The following is a 20000-nucleotide window of genomic DNA, read 5'->3' as shown; positions in this document are numbered from 1 at the left end:
AAAAGAAAAGCGAGCCTTGCTCTCTAGTTGGATTCCCCCAGGTCGGAGTGGTGGATTGTGGGTATCATCATCACCAGTTAATTCAGGACGGATCACCACATGCATCGAACAGTCGAGAGGGAGGCACATAAACGTCAATAAGTCCTCTCAGCGGGCCAACAAAGAGACATTTTCGAGACATTTCTATCAGGGGCGAGAATTCCTGTGTGTTTTTCCCTTCCTGCGGAGTTCAGATAGGGGATTACGGCAATAGGCAGATCAAGCGGCAGCAAGTAATCCATGACAAAAACAACCTCTTCACCACCCCCGCGTCCTCCCGCCGAAACTTATACCCCCGGCCCCCGCCCGTCAGAATACCAGAACACCTGGCACATCCACTGTCTTTTGTTTGAAACCATTAGCGTTACCATATAATCCTATTAATTAACAAGTCCCTCTTTCCATTTTCTCCTCTCTCTCTCTCTCTCTCTCTCTCTCTCTCTCTCTCTCTCTCTCTCTCTCTCTCTCTCTCTCTCTCTCTCTCTCTCTCTCTCTCTCTCTCTCTGTCTCCCTTCATCTCGCTCTCGCTCTCTCTCTCTCTCTCTCTCTCTCTCTCTCTCTCTCTCTCTCTCTCTCTCTCGCTCTCTCTCTCGCTCTCGCTCTCGCTCTCTCTCTAAGCACAGGCCTGCCTGTATATCCGGATCCTGCAAATAATATTCTAAATGTTTTTGTTTGATGTGTCCCGTTTTTAAGAATACGTTCCTCATGCAGTTAAGCTGCAGTTAGGTATTTCTGTGGGAGAAGACGGGGATTGGGGGAAAGGGGGGTGTTTAAGCTTGTTATCAGTGTTGGTTGGGGGTTAGAGACAACAGTTAGAGGTGCGAGTATACTGCACAATGAGCCTTCATGTTATGGCACTTCTTTATGAATAATGCAGCAACTCATAAACGGGGGCATTTACACAAGCAGAATGGAAGGCAGGGTGATTTTGTTCAATGGGTATACCTTTGTTCTATTTGCCTGTGAAATTGGCCCTCTTTTTCAGCACAGTGAGCAAACAGGTACTAGCTGCCCAAGGCTGCGGACCAAAAAATGAGCCTTAGCTAGGTATGTGGTGTGCTGCGGATATGAGAAGGATTTTACGATGTATTGCTCAATAACATCAAAGATGTGGCATTCAAGGCCAGGTCAAAAAGCTAGTGAGTGTTATGTTGTTGTTTCGTCTGTCTCTAGTATCCAGTTCTCACTCACAGGGAAGATGCTGTGCCTTTGTGACAGGGGATGGAGGTGGGGGTTGTTGAGTAAGATGTTGTTTCTTATGTAATGTGAAAGATGAGGGGGAGAAGGACTGACTGAGGCCTATTTCTGTCTTGGACACCTGCTTCGCTTACTGTTCAGCACAGGGGAGAAGGGAGGAGAGGAGGAGAGGGATGAGGAACGAGGGAGGAGGATGAAGGGGGAGGACTGCTTCAATGGCTTTCAGCCTCAAAGCTCACACACCTGAGTCCTTAGTGTGTGCGTGTGTCTGTGCGGCGTGCATGAATGCATGTCTGGTTTGATCTAGTGAGTCTGCACATGAAGAGTTTCATTCCAAAAAGCTACATATCCATTTTCAAAAATGTTGCTAAATGAGCTTTTAATGTTTAAAGAAATTAGGAAATAGATTGGTGTGTTTATCTAATCATGGCATGGGGTTGTTCAATGACTGACAGGTATTTGTTTAAAATATAATTTGATGGTTTCTTTTCAGAGTGACAAACAATCATGTTTTTGGAGGCAAAATGCTGTAAATCTGCCTCACTCTCATATAAATAAGTAGTACTGCTTGGTTCTACACAGCCAAATGTAACAAATAAGTACATTTAAATGTACTGTATTACTAATTTAGCAGATGCTCTTATCCAGAGCAACTTACAGTAAGTGCGTCTATCTTAAGATAGCTAGGTGAGACAACCAGATATCTGAGTCAAATATACAGGTTACAAACATTCCATTCCAGCAAAACAATGGTTATATAGAGTTTTGCAAAAAAACACAATTGTAATTCACAGATGTCAATCATTTCTGAGCAAAAAACACAGGCCCTTTAAACTGCCTTCTTGTTTATCTGTTTCCCGTTGATCAGATGTTTTATTCAAACAGATCAGAGGAGCTTTGTGTTCTCTATGAAGTTACTGTATGGTGACCACCTGCTGTGTCAGAGGCACACAGCTACCTGAATCAAGATAGATCAGGGTGATTCAGTCAGGGTCTGTGTGTGCAAATGTGTTTTCAGACTTGTTGATCTGTCTGTCTGTCTCTCTCTGTGTGTGTGTGTGTGTGTGTGTGTGTGTGTGTGTGTGTGTGTGTGTGTGTGTGTGTGTGTGTGTGTGTGTGTGTGTGTGTGTGTGTGTGTGTGTGTGTGTGTGTGTGTGTGTGTGTGTGTGTGTGTGTGTGTGTGTGTGTGTGTGTGTGTGTGTGTGTGTGTGCTTATCGCTGTGTGTCTGGCTAATCTGCTTCTTATCCGCCTTTCCATCCATCCATCCGTCTGTATTTGTCTAATGAATGGAATTTTGCGTCTCGTTGTCTCTCGCCTTCATGGCAGCAGCATGTCTGCATGTTTGTCTATGTTGAGAGTGGGTGTGTGTGTGCACATGAGTTTGTGTGTTTATGCATGACTGTGCATGTTTGTGCACATGTGAAAATGCATTTGTGTATGTGTGTGTGTGTGTGTGGGGGGGGGTGTATGTATGTATGTGTGTGTGTGTGTGTTTGTGGGGGGGGTTGTATGTATGTATGTATGTGTGTGTGTGTGTGTGTGTGGGTGTGTGTGTGTGGGGGGGGTGTATGTATGTATGTGTGTGTGTGTGTGGGGGGGGGTGTATGTATGTATGTGTGTGTGTGTGTGTGGGGGGGTGTATGTATGTATGTGTGTGTGTGTGTGTGTGGGGGGGGTGTATGTATGTATGTGTGTGTGTGTGTGTGTGTTTGGGGGGGGTTGTATGTATGTATGTATGTGTGTGTGTGTGTGTGTGTGGGGGGGTGTATGTATGTATGTGTGTGTGTGTGTGGGGGGGTGTATGTATGTATGTGTGTGTGTGTGGGGGGGGTGTATGTATGTATGTGTGTGTGTGTGTGTGGGGGGGGGGGTGTATGTATGTATGTGTGTGTGTGTGTGCGGGGGGGTGTATGTATGTATGTGTGTGTGTGTGTGTGGGGGGGGGTGTGTATGTATGTATGTATGTATGTGTGTGTGTGTGTGTGTGTGTGGGGTGTGTGTGGGTATGTATGTATGTGTGTGTGTGTGTGTGTGTGTGGGGGGGGGGTGTATGTATGTATGTGTGTGTGTGTGTGGGGGGGTGTATGTATGTATGTGTGTGTGTGTGTGGGGGGGGGGGTTTGGGAGGTAGTAGGGGGGAACTCAGGTGGGGGTCACATGGTCCACCTGAGTGGCTGTGGTGGATACGGGGCTCTCATTCCCATCACAAGCTACAGTACCTCCCTCCACTATACTGCACCTCCCTCTGCAGATTTAACAGCGGTGAAAGAGAGAGAGAGGGATGAAGGGTTGTTGGCTTGGGCTGGGGAAGGGGAATAGGGGATGATGGAGTAAGTGTGAGATAGGAAGAGGAAGCGAGCATGAGAGTGAGAGAGAGAGGAAGCAAGAGAGAAGAAATGACATACCTGCCCAGCTCGTTTGCGAACATCATCATTCTTATTTTAGGAGATATGTTAGATGGCGAGACTCTCCTGGAGCACAACAAGTGATGCAGCCGTGTGAATCATGTGGGCTTGAGTAGATTGAGCGTGCAGGAGCCTGTCAATAGACACATGGCCCAGTCATCGGCCCATCATCCCGGGGAGTGGAGACTGGTGAGGGAGGGGGAAAAAACACACAAACAAATGCATCTCATTATTTCAGTGCTCACCTCTGCAGTGCTCAGGATAACCCATCACAGTCCACACAGATCCAATTGCTTCCATGAAATCAGTTTGAAGCTGCAGCCAGATCTCATCTGTCTCAATAGCAGGGCTGGAGCCAATAGGACTACTTTACTACACACAGCAACAGCTCCTCCCAGTGGCACTAGGTGAATTACCCAGATTTGAAGGAGAGGAGAGAAACTATCTGGCTGACTGTTTATCTAGCCATAACCATTGGATTTATGTCAGCATTCAGCAGCGGATGACAGAATGACCCCTTGATGAAACATATAGCTCTTCCCCTGGATGACTCGCATGATAAACAAACAATAGCTGCTTGAAAAGTATCTGTTGAAAAGTAGCAGTGACCTTTTTTTCTTGTGTGTTATGCTGGCTCTCACCCATTCACAGAAAGCTTGCATTTGCTTGGTAAAATAACAGTTTAAAGATCTCTTTCCTCTCCTCTTTCCATGTCCCTACTCCTTTACCCTCTTCTGTGACAGTTTGTTGTGGAGTACATGGTCATGTGTCCAGAGTAAATGACAGTTGTGCTGAAGCCTGTTAGTTGATGAGCACATCTGGTGACATTTTCCCTCTGAATTCCCGTCCAAATAACTTCCACTCTCTTCAACAAAGTTTTCTTTCTCTGAATTCCTGCATGGTCCGAAAGAAATGAAAGAGAGTGGGGAAGAGAGAACTAGGAGTGGGAAGTGCTTTGATCTGCTGTGTAAGCACATATTCAGCTGGGGGGTGATCTGAGAGGAGAACTGTTTGGCGCTAACACAGATTATCATCTGTCTCCTTTCATCACCAACCCATCTCTGTATGCAGATCCCAGTCTTATCTACTGTACACCACACTAATGATATGGACCCACTGATTCTCCAGGAATATAACAGAACCTGCCTTATTGGCTTGGTACAACTGTCTTTCATCAACATCTAAGGGTCTCAAATGTTTTTAATGCATTGGTCAAGACCTAGTCTGTACTGTATATCTCTTACGACGACCCAGAACCACTGTTATACACACCCGTCCTCTGTTCTCCCCTCAGTTCCTCCCTCTAAACCTTACTTTGAGCTGGAGACCACAGAGCCATGGGTAGCAGGGAAAAGCTACACGGTCACATGCATCGCTCCAGACGCCAAACCAGAGGCAGTGATCACTCTGTTTAAAGGTAGGTCACCAAGTACGCTATCAACCCACTGCACACAAACTTAATAATGCTAGTACATACATGTTTTTCCATTAGGAATAGCAGAGACGTTAAATGTGAATCAGTACTGAGTTGAGGGAAAAACATGTTTGCAAAGACATGTTTCAACCTACACTATAATTGTAGTACACTATATCTCAATGTCCTGTTTTTACAATGACATTTGAAAACTATGGCCGTGTGTGAAATCTGTCTTGCCTACTACTTACTAAAACAACATACTGTGTACTAATAGTACTACATACTAGTTAGAAATTACTGGTTAGTAAAACACATGCAGTAAGCAACAAATATCGTAATACTTATCATCCATACTGAGAAGGCGTCATATTTTTTAAATAAATGTTGTACCTTTATTTAACTAGGCAATCTAATGTGCAATCGTGCTTGTTCCCTGCCATTCGTTCATTTTTGTAGAGCACATCCCCTATTCTGATTATCAGCTCTCGTCAAACACCCTACACCCCAACCCTGGCACTCTGCCACCTCTGGTCTTTTGTTCCTCCCACCCCTACAAGGTGCCTGCTTCTACTCATCCCAGGCAAAGCTCTTCTCTGTCCTGGCACCCCAATGGTGGAACAAGCTTCCCCCTAACGTCAGGACAGATAAGTCCCTGCCCATCTTCCAAAACGTCTGAAACCCCCAACTCTTCACAAAGTATCTTTGTAAAAATGGTGGGGAAGAAACAAACACCCTGGCCTTGTTGTCTCTAACACACACTCTTTCCTCCTCCCCCTCCTCTTTCTCTCTCAGATGGAGTTGAGCTGACAGGTGTAGAGTCTTTCCCTATGTCTGGCTCTGAGGACAAGCTCCAGAACACACACGCTACAAAAGAGTATGTGTTCCTGCTCTCTGTCTCGTGTGTGTGTGTGTGTGTGTGTGTGTGTTATCCCTAATTGAAGAACTTCTGCATTCCCACAGAACTACAGTACAGTGTAATGAATTGGTGCCGACTGTAAACTGTCACTCGGTGCCTTGTGTCAAATCAAATGAGCTTTTGTCATAGACACAGAATTACCTTTCAGTTGCTAGACAGATGCAATCCTATCTGATTCAACTAGTGGTACATACATACATTCACCAGTGCTGCAGATGAGTCTAATCCAGCTCCAAAGATAATAACCCCTTGTCATCTGTAAAAACACGATGTAGAAGGTAAGGAGATAATTCAGCTCTAACGCAGAATAGCCTGGTCGCCAACTAAATCCTTTATATGTAGATAGTGGTTATAAATAGCAACCATATTTTGTATAGGAGCTTTTAAATCTGGAGATGAATCTAGATAGCATGGTGGACTTTGGGTTTGTCATATGTCTGGAGGTATAATGCCCACATTGTTGTGATGTTTAGCGGGGTTATAATGCTCTTGATATCCAGACCCGAGACTGTATGAATTTGTCTGTTCTTATGGGGTCTCAAGGGCTCAATTAGAGTGTTAAGGGGTGATGTGTCCGATGTTAAGCCATGATCTTTAATGTTATCCATCATCTATTCTTCTCTTCCATCCAATCCTTCCTTCCCCATGACCCCCTTTCCCCCACGCTCCTCACCCACCCCTCCATCGCACACACACACCCCTCCATCGCACACACACACCCCTCCATTGCACACACACACACACACACACACACACACACACACACACACACACACACACACACACACACACACACACACACACACACACACACACACACACACACACACACACACACACACACACACACACACACACACTCCCCACCCCTGCAGGTTCATGTTCTTAAGCAGTTCGGACAACGGGAGGGAGCTGGTGTGTCGTGCGAAGAACCCGGCTCTCCCTAGGGCCCTGGAGACCAGCCTGGTGATGAATATACACTGTGAGTGTGTGTTGTTCCTTACCTCATGGACTCACCGACACCTTTACCTTTCCTTATTCCCTTCTCCAGCCACGTGTGGACCCCGACACCGGGCTGGCATTGGGGCAAACATCCTCACACTGAGCAACTACTCCGAGGGGAGACTTTCAACCATGGGCAAACTCACACCAACTGGGGACTCAATCCCAATGCTCAGCCTGGAGTGTTTTATTATTATTCTTTTTTCACCTTTATTTAATCAGGTAGGCTAGTTGAGAACACCTTTATTTAATCAGGTAGGCTAGTTGAGAACACCTTTATTTAATCAGGTAGGCTAGTTGAGAACACCTTTATTTAATCAGGTAGGCTAGTTGAGAACACCTTTATTTAATCAGGTAGGCTAGTTGAGAACACCTTTATTTAATCAGGTAGGCTAGTTGAGAACACCTTTATTTAATCAGGTAGGCTAGTTGAGAACACCTTTATTTAATCAGGTAGGCTAGTTGAGAACACCTTTATTTAGTCAGGTAGGCTAGTTGAGAACACCTTTATTTAATCAGGTAGGCTAGTTGAGAACAGGTTCTCGTTTACCTGGCCAAGATAAAGTAAAGCAGTCTGACACAAACAACAACACAGAGTTACACATGGAATAAACAAATGTATAATCAATAACATAATTGAAAAAAAGCAATATACATTGTGTGCAGATGAGGTAAGATTAGGGAGGTAAGGCAAAAAATTGGCCGTAGTGGCGAAGTAATTACAATTTAGCAATTAAACACTGGAGTGATAGATGTGCAGAGGATGAATGTTCAAGTTGAGATACTGGGGTGCAAATGAGCAGAAATAAATAAATAACAATATGGGGATGAGGTAGTTGGATGGGCTATTTACAGATGGGTTACTGTATGTACAGGTACAGTGATCTGTGAGCTGCTCTGACAGCTGATGCTTAAAGTTAGTGGGGGAGATATGAGTCTCCAGCTTCAGTGATTTTTGCAGTTCGTTCAAGTCATTGGCAGGAGAGAACTGGAAGGAAAGGCAGCCAAAGCAGGAATAGGCTTTGGGGGTGACCAGTGAAATATACCTGCTAGAGAGCGTGTTACGGGTGGGTGCTGCTATGGTGACCAGTGAGCTGAGATAAGGCGGTGCTTTACCTAGCAAAGACTTATAGATGATCTGGAGCAAGTGGGTTTGTCGATGAATGTGAAGCAAGGGCCAGCCAACGAGAGGATACAGACTGCAGTGGTGGGTAATATATGGGGCTTTGTTGATGAAACGGATGGCACTGTGGTAGACTGCATCCAATTTGCTAAGAAGAGCGTTAGAGGCTATTTCATAAATGACATTGCCGAAGTCAAGGATCGGTAAGATAGTCAGTTTTACAAAGGTATGTTTGGCAGCATGAGTGAAGGATGCTTTGTTGCAAAATAGGAAGCCAATTCTAGATTTAATTTTGGAGACATTGAATTTTGGAAATGCTTAATGTGAGTCTGAAAGGAGCGTTTACAGTCTAACCAGACACCTAGGTATTTGTAATTGTCCACATATTCTAAGTCAGAACAGTCCAGAGTAGTGATGCTGGACAGGCGGGCAGGTGCAGGCAGCGATCATTTTAAGAGCATGCATTTAGTTTTACTTGCATTTAAGAGCAGTTGGAGGCCATGGAAGGAGAGGTGTATGGCATTGAAGCTCGTCTGGAGGTTAGTTAACACAGTGTCCAAAGAAGGGCCAGAAGAATACAGAATGGTGTCGTCTGCTTAGGGGTGGTTCAGAGGATCACCAGCAGTGAGAGCGACATCATTGATGTATACAGAGAAAAGAGTCGGCTCTAAGAGTGTTAGAGGTCGACATGAAATCATCAACGTCTCTACTGCTGTCACATTCAACCCACTCAACTCTGTCAATTCCTCTGGTATCAGTGCAATCCAAACTCCAACTCAAGCCCAACTGTTACACTCTGATAATACTGATCAGAGGAGCCTGGGAATGAAACTCAAGCCCAAATTCTAAACTCTACTGATGCTAAATATAATTGTCAGGACTGTGAGACCATAACATCTCCTACAGTGTAGAACATACAGTACACAACATAATAGGTGTGGGTGATTGAACATCTCAAAGGATCGTTTCCTTGTTTACCCTTTGTGTCATGTTTTGTCATTGATTATCATGTCTTGTCTCTGTGCTTCCCTTCTATTCGTTTCCCTCTGCTGGTCTTATTAGGTTCTTTCCCTCTTTCTATCCCTCTCTCTCCCCCTCTCTCTCTCCCTCTCTCGCTCTCTCTCTCTATCGTTCCGTTCCTGCTCCCAGCTGTTCCTCATTCTCCTAACTACCTCATTTACTCTTTTCACACCTGTCCCCTATTTTGCCCTCTGATTAGAGTCCCTATTTCTCCCTCTGTTTTCCGCTTCTGTCCTTTTCGGATCCTTGTATGATGTTCGCTGTTCTGTGTCCTTGTTCCGCCCTGTCGTGTTTTACCTTCTTCAGATGCTGCGTGTGAGCAGGTGTCAATGTCAGCTACGGCCGGTGCCTTCCCGAAGCGACCTGCAGTCTGTGGTCGCGTCTCCAGTCATTCCTCTCTACTGACGAGTGGATTTCAGTTTTCCTGTTTTTGCATTTGCCTAGAGAATATCCAGGATTATCGCTTTTGTTTAAGACTGGAATAAAGACTCTGTTTCCGTTAAGTCGCTTTTGGGTCCTCATTCACCTGCATAACACTTTGTCTTGTTTGGACAAACAGTATATCTGTGAAACAATATGGAAACCCAGCCTATTGTTTTCTAGTTTGAGTTGTTCCTCAATATTTTGTAGATCAATTTCAGTAATTGATTGTTCTGGAGTCCACCCACCTGGTTCTGTCCCAGGTCTAAATCAGCTGCTGATTAAATGCTACTGTTACTGAAGACACTCAATGGTGAACATTCCCATTCTATTCTTTCCTTTCCTTCCACCCCTGCCATATTATCCACAGCCGTCCATATGAAATACTGTCTCTATCTATCTCCCTCTGCATTAGACGCTGTCCTATCTCCTACACTTCAACCACTGCCCAGAACTGGAAATGCTTCTACACCTCCTCTCTCTCACTCCCTCTTTCTTTCTTTCTCCCTTCCTCTCTCCCTCCCTCTTTCTTTCTTTCTTTCTTTCTTCCTTTCTTTCTTTCTTTCTTTCTTTCTATTTCATTGTCTGTCTCTCTCTGACTGTCTCTCTGTCTCTCTGTCTCTCTCTCTCTCTCTCTCTCTCTCTCTCTCTCTCTCTCTCTCTCTCTCTCTCTCTCTCTCTCTCTCTCTCTCTCTCTCTCTCTCTCTCTCCACTCTGTATTAAACAACATCCCTCCACAGTAAGTGCTAATGTTGCAGAACCCGTCGACCACCGCAACAGTAGTCCTTACTCAGCAAGCCAGCCCATCAAAGCCTGGAGCACCGTGTCCATTTTCCGCCAGCCAGATTGTTAGTGAGGTAGCAATTTGTCATGCCGGCCCAGGGTCCACATACAGCCGCCTGCGCTGCCTGCGCTCCCAAACTCATTGCAGCAATAACAAAGGCTGGCCCTCCCCTAATTTATTTTACGCTGTATATTTTATTCAGGAAGGATGTAATTTATTCATATTTCCAAACGTTGCTTTATTACTGTTTAAACATCTGTTATTTTGCTTTATGGAGTCGATCTAGCTGGCTGCTCCCTTAATACTTAATGCTTTCATCAGAGCTAGAGCCCTTACTCTGCAGTCAGGGTAAATGTTGCCAATTTATTGGCCCTGTCTCAACAAATAGAGAGGATGCTCCCTTGCTCATAAAGCCAAGTGTCCGCTCATCCCAGTGCATATTTCTCACCCTCTCTATTCTCTCTTTCTGTCATCTTCTCTGTTTCTGGTGATTCATCTCTCCCCCTCTCTCTCCCTCACTCTTTCTATTGCTCCCTCTCTTCCTCTCTCCTCACTTTCTGTCGTTCTTTCCCAAGATGTTGTTTCATCTCTCTCTTTCCCTCTCAACATCAGTCCCACCCCAGAATCCAGTAATCCAGGGCCTGGACAGAGAAGGCCTGGTGAAGAGGGGGACCACATTGAAGCTGTTTTGTGTGTCCCAGGGAGGGAACCCATTGGCCACCCTACACTGGACCAAGGTACAGAGACACTCGGCTAAAGCTTATAATCAGTCGTTTTTGGTGTATTCTCCATATTCTACTTCTGTACTCTTTCTTTCAGAACTCAATCCCTTCCTGCTGCAACCAGTCAGTCACCTATTATGTTAGTGAATAACCCATAGCCCTGTCCTGTCCTCTGCTTGTTACTAACTCCTAGCCCTGTCCTGTCCTCTGCTTGTTACTAACTCCCAGCCCTGTCCTGTCCTCTGCTTGTTACTAACTCCTAGCCCTGTCCTGTCCTCTGCTTGTTACTAACTCCTAGCCCTGTCCTGTCCTCTGCTTGTTACTAACTCCTAGCCCTGTCCTGTCCTCTGCTAGTTATTAACTCCTAGCCCTGTCCTGTCCTCTGCTTGTTACTAACTCCTAGCCCTGTCCTGTCCTCTGCTAGTTACTAACTCCTAGCCCTGTCCTGTCCTCTGCTAGTTACTAACTCCTAGCCCTGTCCTGTCCTCTGCTTGTTACTAACTCCTAGCCCTGTCCTGTCCTCTGCTTGTTACTAACTCCTAGCCCTGTCCTGTCCTCTGCTTGTTACTAACTCCTAGCCCTGTCCTGTCCTCTGCTTGTTACTAACTCCCAGCCCTGTCCTGTCCTCTGCTTGTTACTAACTCCTAGCCCTGTCCTGTCCTCTGCTTGTTACTAACTCCTAGCCCTGTCCTGTCCTGTCCTCTGCTTGTTACTAACTCCCAGCCCTGTCCTGTCCTCTGCTTGTTACTAACTCCTAGCCCTGTCCTGTCCTCTGCTTGTTACTAACTCCTAGCCCTGTCCTGTCCTCTGCTTGTTACTAACTCCCAGCCCTGTCCTGTCCTCTGCTTGTTACTAACTCCTAGCCCTGTCCTGTCCTCTGCTTGTTACTAACTCCTAGCCCTGTCCTGTCCTCTGCTTGTTACTAACTCCTAGCCCTGTCCTGTCCTCTGCTTGTTACTAACTCCCAGCCCTGTCCTGTCCTCTGCTTGTTACTAACTCCTAGCCCTGTCCTGTCCTCTGCTTGTTACTAACTCCTAGCCCTGTCCTGTCCTCTGCTTGTTACTAACTCCTAGCCCTGTCCTGTCCTCTGCTTGTTACTAACTCCTAGCCCTGTCCTGTCCTCTGCTTGTTACTAACTCATAGTTCTGTCCTGTGGATCAGAATGGGGAGGTGATTTCCACCAGCTGGGAGGTGGACACAGAGTTGCGACGGGCCATCAGCCACTTGACCCTGCAGGTTAAACCACAGGACAACCAGGCCGAGCTGTGCTGTGAGAGCGTCAACCAGGTGACCCCTGTCCCTCTGTCCGACAGCCGCAAGATCACTGTCCTCTGTGAGTCCCCGACTGCTAAGAGATGCATGCACTTGAATGCTAGAACACACACACAGACACACAAGCGATGGAATGTTTGTGTTTATTCAAATGTTTGCTAACCCAAATCATGAAAGTTATTTTCAATAGCATTCATCCCAATCACAATGACATTAACATTAGTCCTAGCTCCAATACTGAAACTAATTCTGCATTAACACAAACTCTAATATCAATATCATTAATGAAACTAATGGCAATTTATGACCCGGGCCCATATTTCACACAGAAACTCATTTGAATCCCAGCTTGGTCTTTTACAGTGAGCTAATTTAACTGAATCGCTTCAATGCACAATCCAAAGGCAATAAAGCTGGCACTTTCTGTGGCGATAGAAATGCCAGGTAATAAATTATACATCTTCACTTCACTGCATAGGAGATTTCTCAACTACCACGACTGGAAAACAAACAGAGAATGAAGGTTCCTTCGCATCACACTGACTCTTCCTTCACGCCATCACTCGCTATCTTGCTGCGTCAGTTAATGGTCTAAACCGCTCTCTTCTTCCTCTCCTATTCCACGTAAAAGCCATGCTACCTCCTAGCTATTCCTATTCACGCCTCATACACGTCGGAAATGAGTTGCAGACTCTTTATCAATGTATCTCTCTTTCTATTGCTCTCTCCTTTTAGTTTTGTCTCGAGCTGGAGGGCAGAGAGAAGAACTGGTATATTAGGGATATGCCAGCATCGCCCTAAGGCATGTGTGTAACCTAACACATTGTCTGTCTATGAGTGTAGCCCTCATGTCTGCCTGTGTCCCGTGTATAACGTACATGATATGATGCATTCATGTCTACCTGCTCAGTCATTAGCCTGTCTTACTGCAGCCCCTCAGGGATTACTGCTCAGCTGCACTTCCTCTGTGCCAGTAAAGTTCCCTCCTTTGAAAAGGAGTTTGATAAAGTATGATTAGAATTTATACATAAATGTCTGGAATATTTTAATTTTGGTGAATCTCTACAATGGGTTAAAGTGATGTACAGCAAACCCAGATGTAAAATAGTAAACGGTGGTTACTTCTCAGAAAGTATTGAGCTTTTAATAGGGGTAAAACAAGGCTGTCCGTTATCTCCATATCTATTTATTATGGTCATTGAAATGCTAGCTATTAAAATTAGATCCAACAAGAACATCATGGGGTTAGAAATTCAGGGGTTAAAAACACAAGTGTCAATGTACGCTGGTGACTAGTTTTTTCTTAAGTCTGCAATCTGGATCTCTGCACAGTCTCATTGAAGATCTTGATCACTTTTCTGCCTCTCTGAATTAAAACCTCATTATGACAGGTGTATCATATTAAGTATTGGATTGTCAAAAAATACAGTGTTTACACTACCTTGTAGTTTACCAATAAAATGGGTGGATGGTGAAGTAGACATACTTGGTATTCACATCTCAAAAATATATAAATGAACTTACCACAATTAATTTCAATAGAAAGTTAGCAAAAGTAGATAAGATTTTGATACCATGGAGAGGTAAATAGCTGTCTATTTATGGAAAAATACATTGATTAACTCTTTGGTCCTATCACAGTTTACTTACTTACTCGTGGCATTGCCTACTCCAGATGATTCATTTTTGAAATCATATGAGAAGACAAATACAAAATTAACAAAGTTAAACATTAAAATTAAACGTGCCTATTTACATAATGAATATGAGTTTGGGGGCAAAAATTATTACATATTAAAGCTTTAAACCTCTGACTAAAAGCTTCACTCATATATAAGTTATACTTAAACCCAAAATGGTTCTCCAGTAGATTATTAAGAAAAGCTCATTCTTTGCTCAAAAATGGCATTTTTTTGCCTCCATACAGATTACAACTTCTCATTTCCAACTAATTGAAAATGTAATTTTGTTTAAAGTATTGCCCTTTCTTAAACAAGCCATACAAAGCTGGTTACAATTTCAGTTTTATACTAGATAGAACAAATAGAACAAATATTACGACAAATGTTATGGTTAAGATCAAATATATTAATTAGTAAAAAACTATTAATTATCGAAAAAATGTTTTAAAATTGTGTAATATTTATCAATGCTATTATGAATAGAAATGGAGGAGTTATGTCAAATATGTAGTTATCAAAAAGATATGGGAATATCTGCTCAAAACAAATGTACAACCAACTGATTGCAGCACTTCCACAAAAAATAGAGGAGGCAAGTGGAAAAGGGAGAAGGTAGGGAACTTGTTTGGCTGCCATATATTAAAGATACAAATTGGCTGAAAGGAACTGGCATAAATAGAAAAATATACCAGTTTCATCTGAGGACAAACATGTTGACAGCTGCACCATACAGGTTGCAAAATAAATGGGAGGAGATTTTCAATGTACCAATTCCATGGCACGTGGTTTATGAACTGGTACGAAAAACTATACATAACTCAACACTTGGAGTTTTTCAATTTAAGTTATTATATAAAACTCTTGCCACCAACAGAATGCTATATATATGGGCCATACAACAGTCTCAGCTCTGTAGATTTTGTTGGGAAGAGACACTTATTCATGTATTGCCCCTATGCACCGTGTCTCTGGTCACAGGTTGAGGAATGGTTAAAAAAGCAACCATACATACAATTAACCATACAAATAGCAGTGTTGGGCATAGCCAGTCAATAAATACTATAATAATAGGTTTTCATCTTTAGCTCACAATCTGTGGATAATATACGATTGGAAAGATTAAAACATGTTGTAAAACATCACAGCACAATTGAAAAATATATGGCACATGGAAACCAAACAAGGGTGGTCTATGGTGATCGGTGGGATGGGCTGAGAGTGGCTGAGGTCTATGGTGATCGGTGGGATGGGCTGAGAGTGGCTGAGGTCTATGGTGATCGGTGGGATGGGCTGAGAGTGGCTGAGGTCTATGGTGATCGGTGGGATGGGCTGAGAGTGGCTGAGGTCTATGGTGATCGGTGGGATGGGCTGAGAGTGGCTGAGGTCTATGGTGATCGGTGGGATGGGCTGAGAGTGGCTGAGGTCTATGGTGATCGGTGGGATGGGCTGAGAGTGGCTGAGGTCTATGGTGATCGGTGGGATGGGCTGAGAGTGGCTGAGGTCTATGGTGATCGGTGGGATGGGCTGAGAGTGGCTGAGGTCTATGGTGATCGGTGGGATGGGCTGAGAGTGGCTGAGGTCTATGGTGATCGGTGGGATGGGCTGAGAGTGGCTGAGGGTTGGGATTAAAGAGTCTGTTTGGTAATGTATTGTTGTTATATATAACAGTACCATGTATGTCAAATGTATAAGTAAAATGTATATGTAAAATGTGTATGTAAAATGTATAGGTAAAATGCATGAATATGTAGCATAAAAGCTGTAAAAAAAAGCCAGGATATTTGTCCTCGAAGAGGGGGGGGTGGAGAAGGGGTTAAAAATGATAATAACAATAAAAGATCCCTCCTGGTATAGCTGAATATAGACAGGCTTTGGTAACTAGTAAACCTCAGGAGAGGACAAGACTTCATAAAGTGATGTTGATAGATTGGAAATGGTTTCTTTACTTCTTCCTTTACTTTCAAATCCAGTCTTTCCATCCTTTCTATAAAATATTGATCCTGACACAGAGCACTTTATTGACTGAATTTACTGTGTGTGTGTGTGTGTGTGTGTGTGTGTGTGTGTGTGTGTGTGTGTGTGTGTGTGTGTGTGTGTGTGTGTGTGTGTGTGTGTGTGTGTGTGTGTGTGTGTGTGTGTGTGTGTGTGTGTGTGTGTGTGTGTGTGTGTGTGTGTGTGTGTGTGTCAGTTGAGCCAGAGAAGGTGATGGTGCTGGGGTTGTTCGAGGCGAGAGAGGGAGAGGAGGTGACCCTGTGCTGTTACACCTCCTCCAGTAACCCGCCTGTACACATCCGCTGGTGGTTGGGCTTCAGGGAACTCAACACCACCGTGGTCAATGTGGAAGAGGTAGGGGGCCTGCATTCACTTCGACACACACTTCTTCTCACACTGAATCACAGTGACAGTTCAGGCTTGCATGGCTCCCTGGCTCAAGACGCTGAAGCGGTATGATCCCACCTCCTCTGACAAGGCCTGGGCCTCAATCTTTATTACAGGGTCTTTGGTTTGATCCCTCACCTCAATCAGTGCCTCTCTCACCGCTGCTGCCTGATACCTCAGTGGCTCGACACGCTTAACTTTACTCTCCCACCTTGTCTCAGTCCACATCTTCAAAGTGATGTCCACACGTTTTTGTCAGGATGGCCTATTGCTGTGTGGAGGCTGAGATCAATGTGTACAGTTTGTGGAAGATGCCAAAGTAACCCATGGCATCAACAGAACTTTTAGCAGCATCAAACATAACCAGGTTCAATGTGTGAACCCCACATGGCACAAATAGAGCTCTTGTATTCATTTCCAGGAGTCTGGCTTGGACACCTTCATTTTTGCCTCTCTTTGTCATGTTTTGTCATTTATTATCTTGTCTTGTCCCTGTGCTTCCCATTCTATTCGTTTCCCTCTGCTGGTCTTATTAGGTTCTTTCCCTCTTTCTATCCCTCTCTCTCCCCCTCCCTCTCTCACTCTCTCGCTCTCTCTTCTCTCTATCGTTCCGTTCCTGCTCCCAGCTGTTCCTATTCCCCTAATCAATCATTTAGTCTTCCCACACCTGTTCCCGATCCTTTCCCCTGATTAGAGTCCCTATTTCTTCCTTTGTGTTCCGTTCCTGTCCTGTCGGTTCCTTGTCTAGAATTCACCGTGCTGTGTTTGTGTATCGCCCTGTCGTGTCGTGTTTTCCTCAGATGCTGCTTGGTGAGCAGGTGTCTGAGTCTGTCTGGTTCAAGTGCCTTCCCGAGGCAACCTGCTGTTCACCTGCTGTTCAAGATCGAGTCTCCAGTTTGTCCTCGTCATTTCGAGTGAAAGTTGTGTTTTTGTTTGTATTTACTTTACTGGATTAAAGACTCTGTTTTCGCCAAGTCGCTTTTGGGTCCTCTTTCACCTGCATGACAGAAGGAACCGACCAAGGAATGGACCCAGCGACTTCAGACGCTCGTTACACTGCCGTCGAGATCCAAGGAGCCATGCTCGGCAGACACGAGCAGGAATTGTCTGCTGCTCGCCATGCCGTGGAGAACCTGGCCGCTCAGGTTTCCGACCTCTCTGGACAGTTCCAGAGTCTACGTCTCGTGCCACCTGTTACTTCCTGGCCTGCCGAGCCTCCAGAACCTAGGGTTAATAACCCACCTTGCTACTCCGGGCAGCCCACTGAGTGCCGCTCCTTTCTCACGCAGTGTGAGATTGTGTTCTCTCTCCAACCCAACACATACTCTAGAGAGAGAGCTCGGGTTGCTTACGTCATTTCACTCCTTACTGGCCGGGCTCGAGAATGGGGCACAGCTATCTGGGAGGCAAGGGCTGATTGCTCTAACAAGTTCCAGAACTTTAAAGAGGAGATGATTCGGGTTTTTGACCGTTCAGTTTTTGGTAGGGAGGCTTCTAGGGCCCTGGCTTCCTTATGCCAAGGTGAACGGTCCATAACGGATTATTCTATTGAGTTTCGCACTCTTGCTGCCTCTAGTGAGTGGAACGAGCCGGCGCTGCTCGCTCGTTTTCTGGAGGGACTCCACGCAGTGGTTAAGGATGAGATTCTCTCCCGGGAGGTTCCTTCAGATGTGGACTCTTTGATTGCTCTCGCCATCCGCATAGAACGACGGGTAGATCTTCGTCACCGGGCTCGTGGAAGAGAGCTCGCATCAACGGTGTTTCCCTGCTCCGCATCGCAACCATCTCCCTCCTCTGGCTCAGAGTCTGAGCCCATGCAGCTGGGAGGGATTCGCATCTCGACTAAGGAGAGGGAACGGAGGATCACCAACCGCCTGTGCCTCTATTGCGGAGTTGCTGGACATTTTGTTAATTCATGTCCAGTAAAAGCCAGAGCTCATCTGTAAGCGGAGGGCTACAGGTGAGCGCAACTACTCAAGTCTCTCCATCAAGATCCTGTACTACTTTGTCGGTCCATCTACGCTGGACCGGTTCGGGTGCTACATGTAGTGCCTTGATAGACTCTGGGGCTGAGGGTTGTTTCATGGACGAAGCATGGGTTCGGAAACATGACATTCCTTTCAGAGAGTTAGAGAAGCCTACGCCCATGTTCGCCTTAGATGGTAGTCATCTTCCCAGTATCAGATTTGAGACACTACCTTTAACCCTCACAGTATCTGGTAACCACAGTGAGACTATTTCTTTTTTGATTTTTCGTTCACCGTTTACACCTGTTGTTTTGGGTCATCCCTGGCTAGTATGTCATAATCCTTCTATTAATTGGTCTAGTAATTCTATCCTATCCTGGAACGTTTCTTGTCATGTGAAGTGTTTAATGTCTGCCATCCCTCCCGTTTCTTCTGTCCCTACTTCTCAGGAGGAACCTGGCGATTTGACAGGAGTGCCGGAGGAATATCATGATCTGCGCACGGTCTTCAGTCGGTCCCGAGCCAACTCCCTTCCTCCTCACCGGTCGTATGATTGTAGTATTGATCTCCTTCCGGGGACCACTCCTCCTCGGGGTAGACTATACTCTCTGTCGGCTCCCGAACGTAAGGCTCTCGAGGATTATTTGTCTGTGTCTCTTGACGCCGGTACCATAGTGCCTTCTTCCTCTCCGGCCGGGGCGGGGTTCTTTTTGTTAAGAAGAAGGACGGTACTCTGCGCCCCTGCGTGGATTATCGAGGGCTGAATGACATAACGGTTAAGAATCGTTATCCGCTTCCCCTTATGTCATCAGCCTTCGAGATTCTGCAGGGAGCCAGGTGCTTTACTAAGTTGGACCTTCGTAACGCTTACCATCTCGTGCGCATCAGAGAGGGGGACGAGTGGAAAACGGCGTTTAACACTCCGTTAGGGCATTTTGAGTACCGGGTTCTGCCGTTTGGTCTCGCCAATGCGCCAGCTGTTTTTCAGGCATTAGTTAATGATGTTCTGAGAGACATGCTGAACATCTTTGTTTTTGTCTATCTTGACGATATCCTGATTTTTTCTCCGTCACTCGAGATTCATGTTCAGCACGTTCGACGTGTTCTACAGCGCCTTTTAGAGAATTGTCTCTACGTAAAGTCTGAGAAGTGCTGGATTCCGCTAAGGTCCAAGCTGTCAGTGATTGGCCCGTTCCAAGGTCACGTGTCGAGTTGCAGCGCTTTTTAGGTTTCGCTAATTTCTATCGGCGTTTCATTCGTAATTTCGGTCAAGTTGCTGCCCCTCTCACAGCTCTTACTTCTGTCAAGACGTGTTTTAAGTGGTCCGGTTCCGCCCAGGGAGCTTTTGATCTTCTAAAAGAACGTTTTACGTCCGCTCCTATCCTCGTTACTCCTGACGTCACTAGACAATTCATTGTCGAGGTTGACGCTTCAGAGGTAGGCGTGGGAGCCATTCTATCCCAGCGCTTCCAGTCTGACGATAAGGTTCATCCTTGCGCTTATTTTTCTCATCGCCTGTCGCCATCTGAGCGCAACTATGATGTGGGTAACCGTGAACTGCTCGCCATCCGCTTAGCCCTAGGCGAATGGCGACAGTGGTTGGAGGGGGCGACTGCCTTTGTCGTATAATACGTAACCATGGAACTAAGTACTA

At 45.3% G+C, this 20000-nt stretch overlaps 1 protein-coding gene across 2 annotated transcripts in view; it reads left to right on the top strand.

The window, feature by feature from the left end:
- nphs1 (NPHS1 adhesion molecule, nephrin) overlaps window positions 1–20000 on the top strand; it is a 69069-nt gene that overhangs the window by 16963 nt on the left and 32106 nt on the right. For both annotated transcript variants that reach the window (XM_046300872.1, XM_046300873.1), the window contains exons 5-10: window positions 4937–5059; window positions 5852–5933; window positions 6851–6957; window positions 10937–11061; window positions 12208–12379; window positions 16189–16346. In XM_046300872.1, coding sequence (XP_046156828.1) covers window positions 4937–5059; window positions 5852–5933; window positions 6851–6957; window positions 10937–11061; window positions 12208–12379; window positions 16189–16346 — 767 coding nt within the window. The remainder of the gene's footprint in view (window positions 1–4936; window positions 5060–5851; window positions 5934–6850; window positions 6958–10936; window positions 11062–12207; window positions 12380–16188; window positions 16347–20000) is intronic.

Source organism: Oncorhynchus gorbuscha, linkage group LG15, assembly GCF_021184085.1.
Source record: "Oncorhynchus gorbuscha isolate QuinsamMale2020 ecotype Even-year linkage group LG15, OgorEven_v1.0, whole genome shotgun sequence".
NCBI lineage: Eukaryota > Metazoa > Chordata > Actinopteri > Salmoniformes > Salmonidae > Oncorhynchus > Oncorhynchus gorbuscha.
Note: the sequence above shows the minus strand (reverse complement) of the source record. Positions and strands in the feature narration are given on the sequence as shown.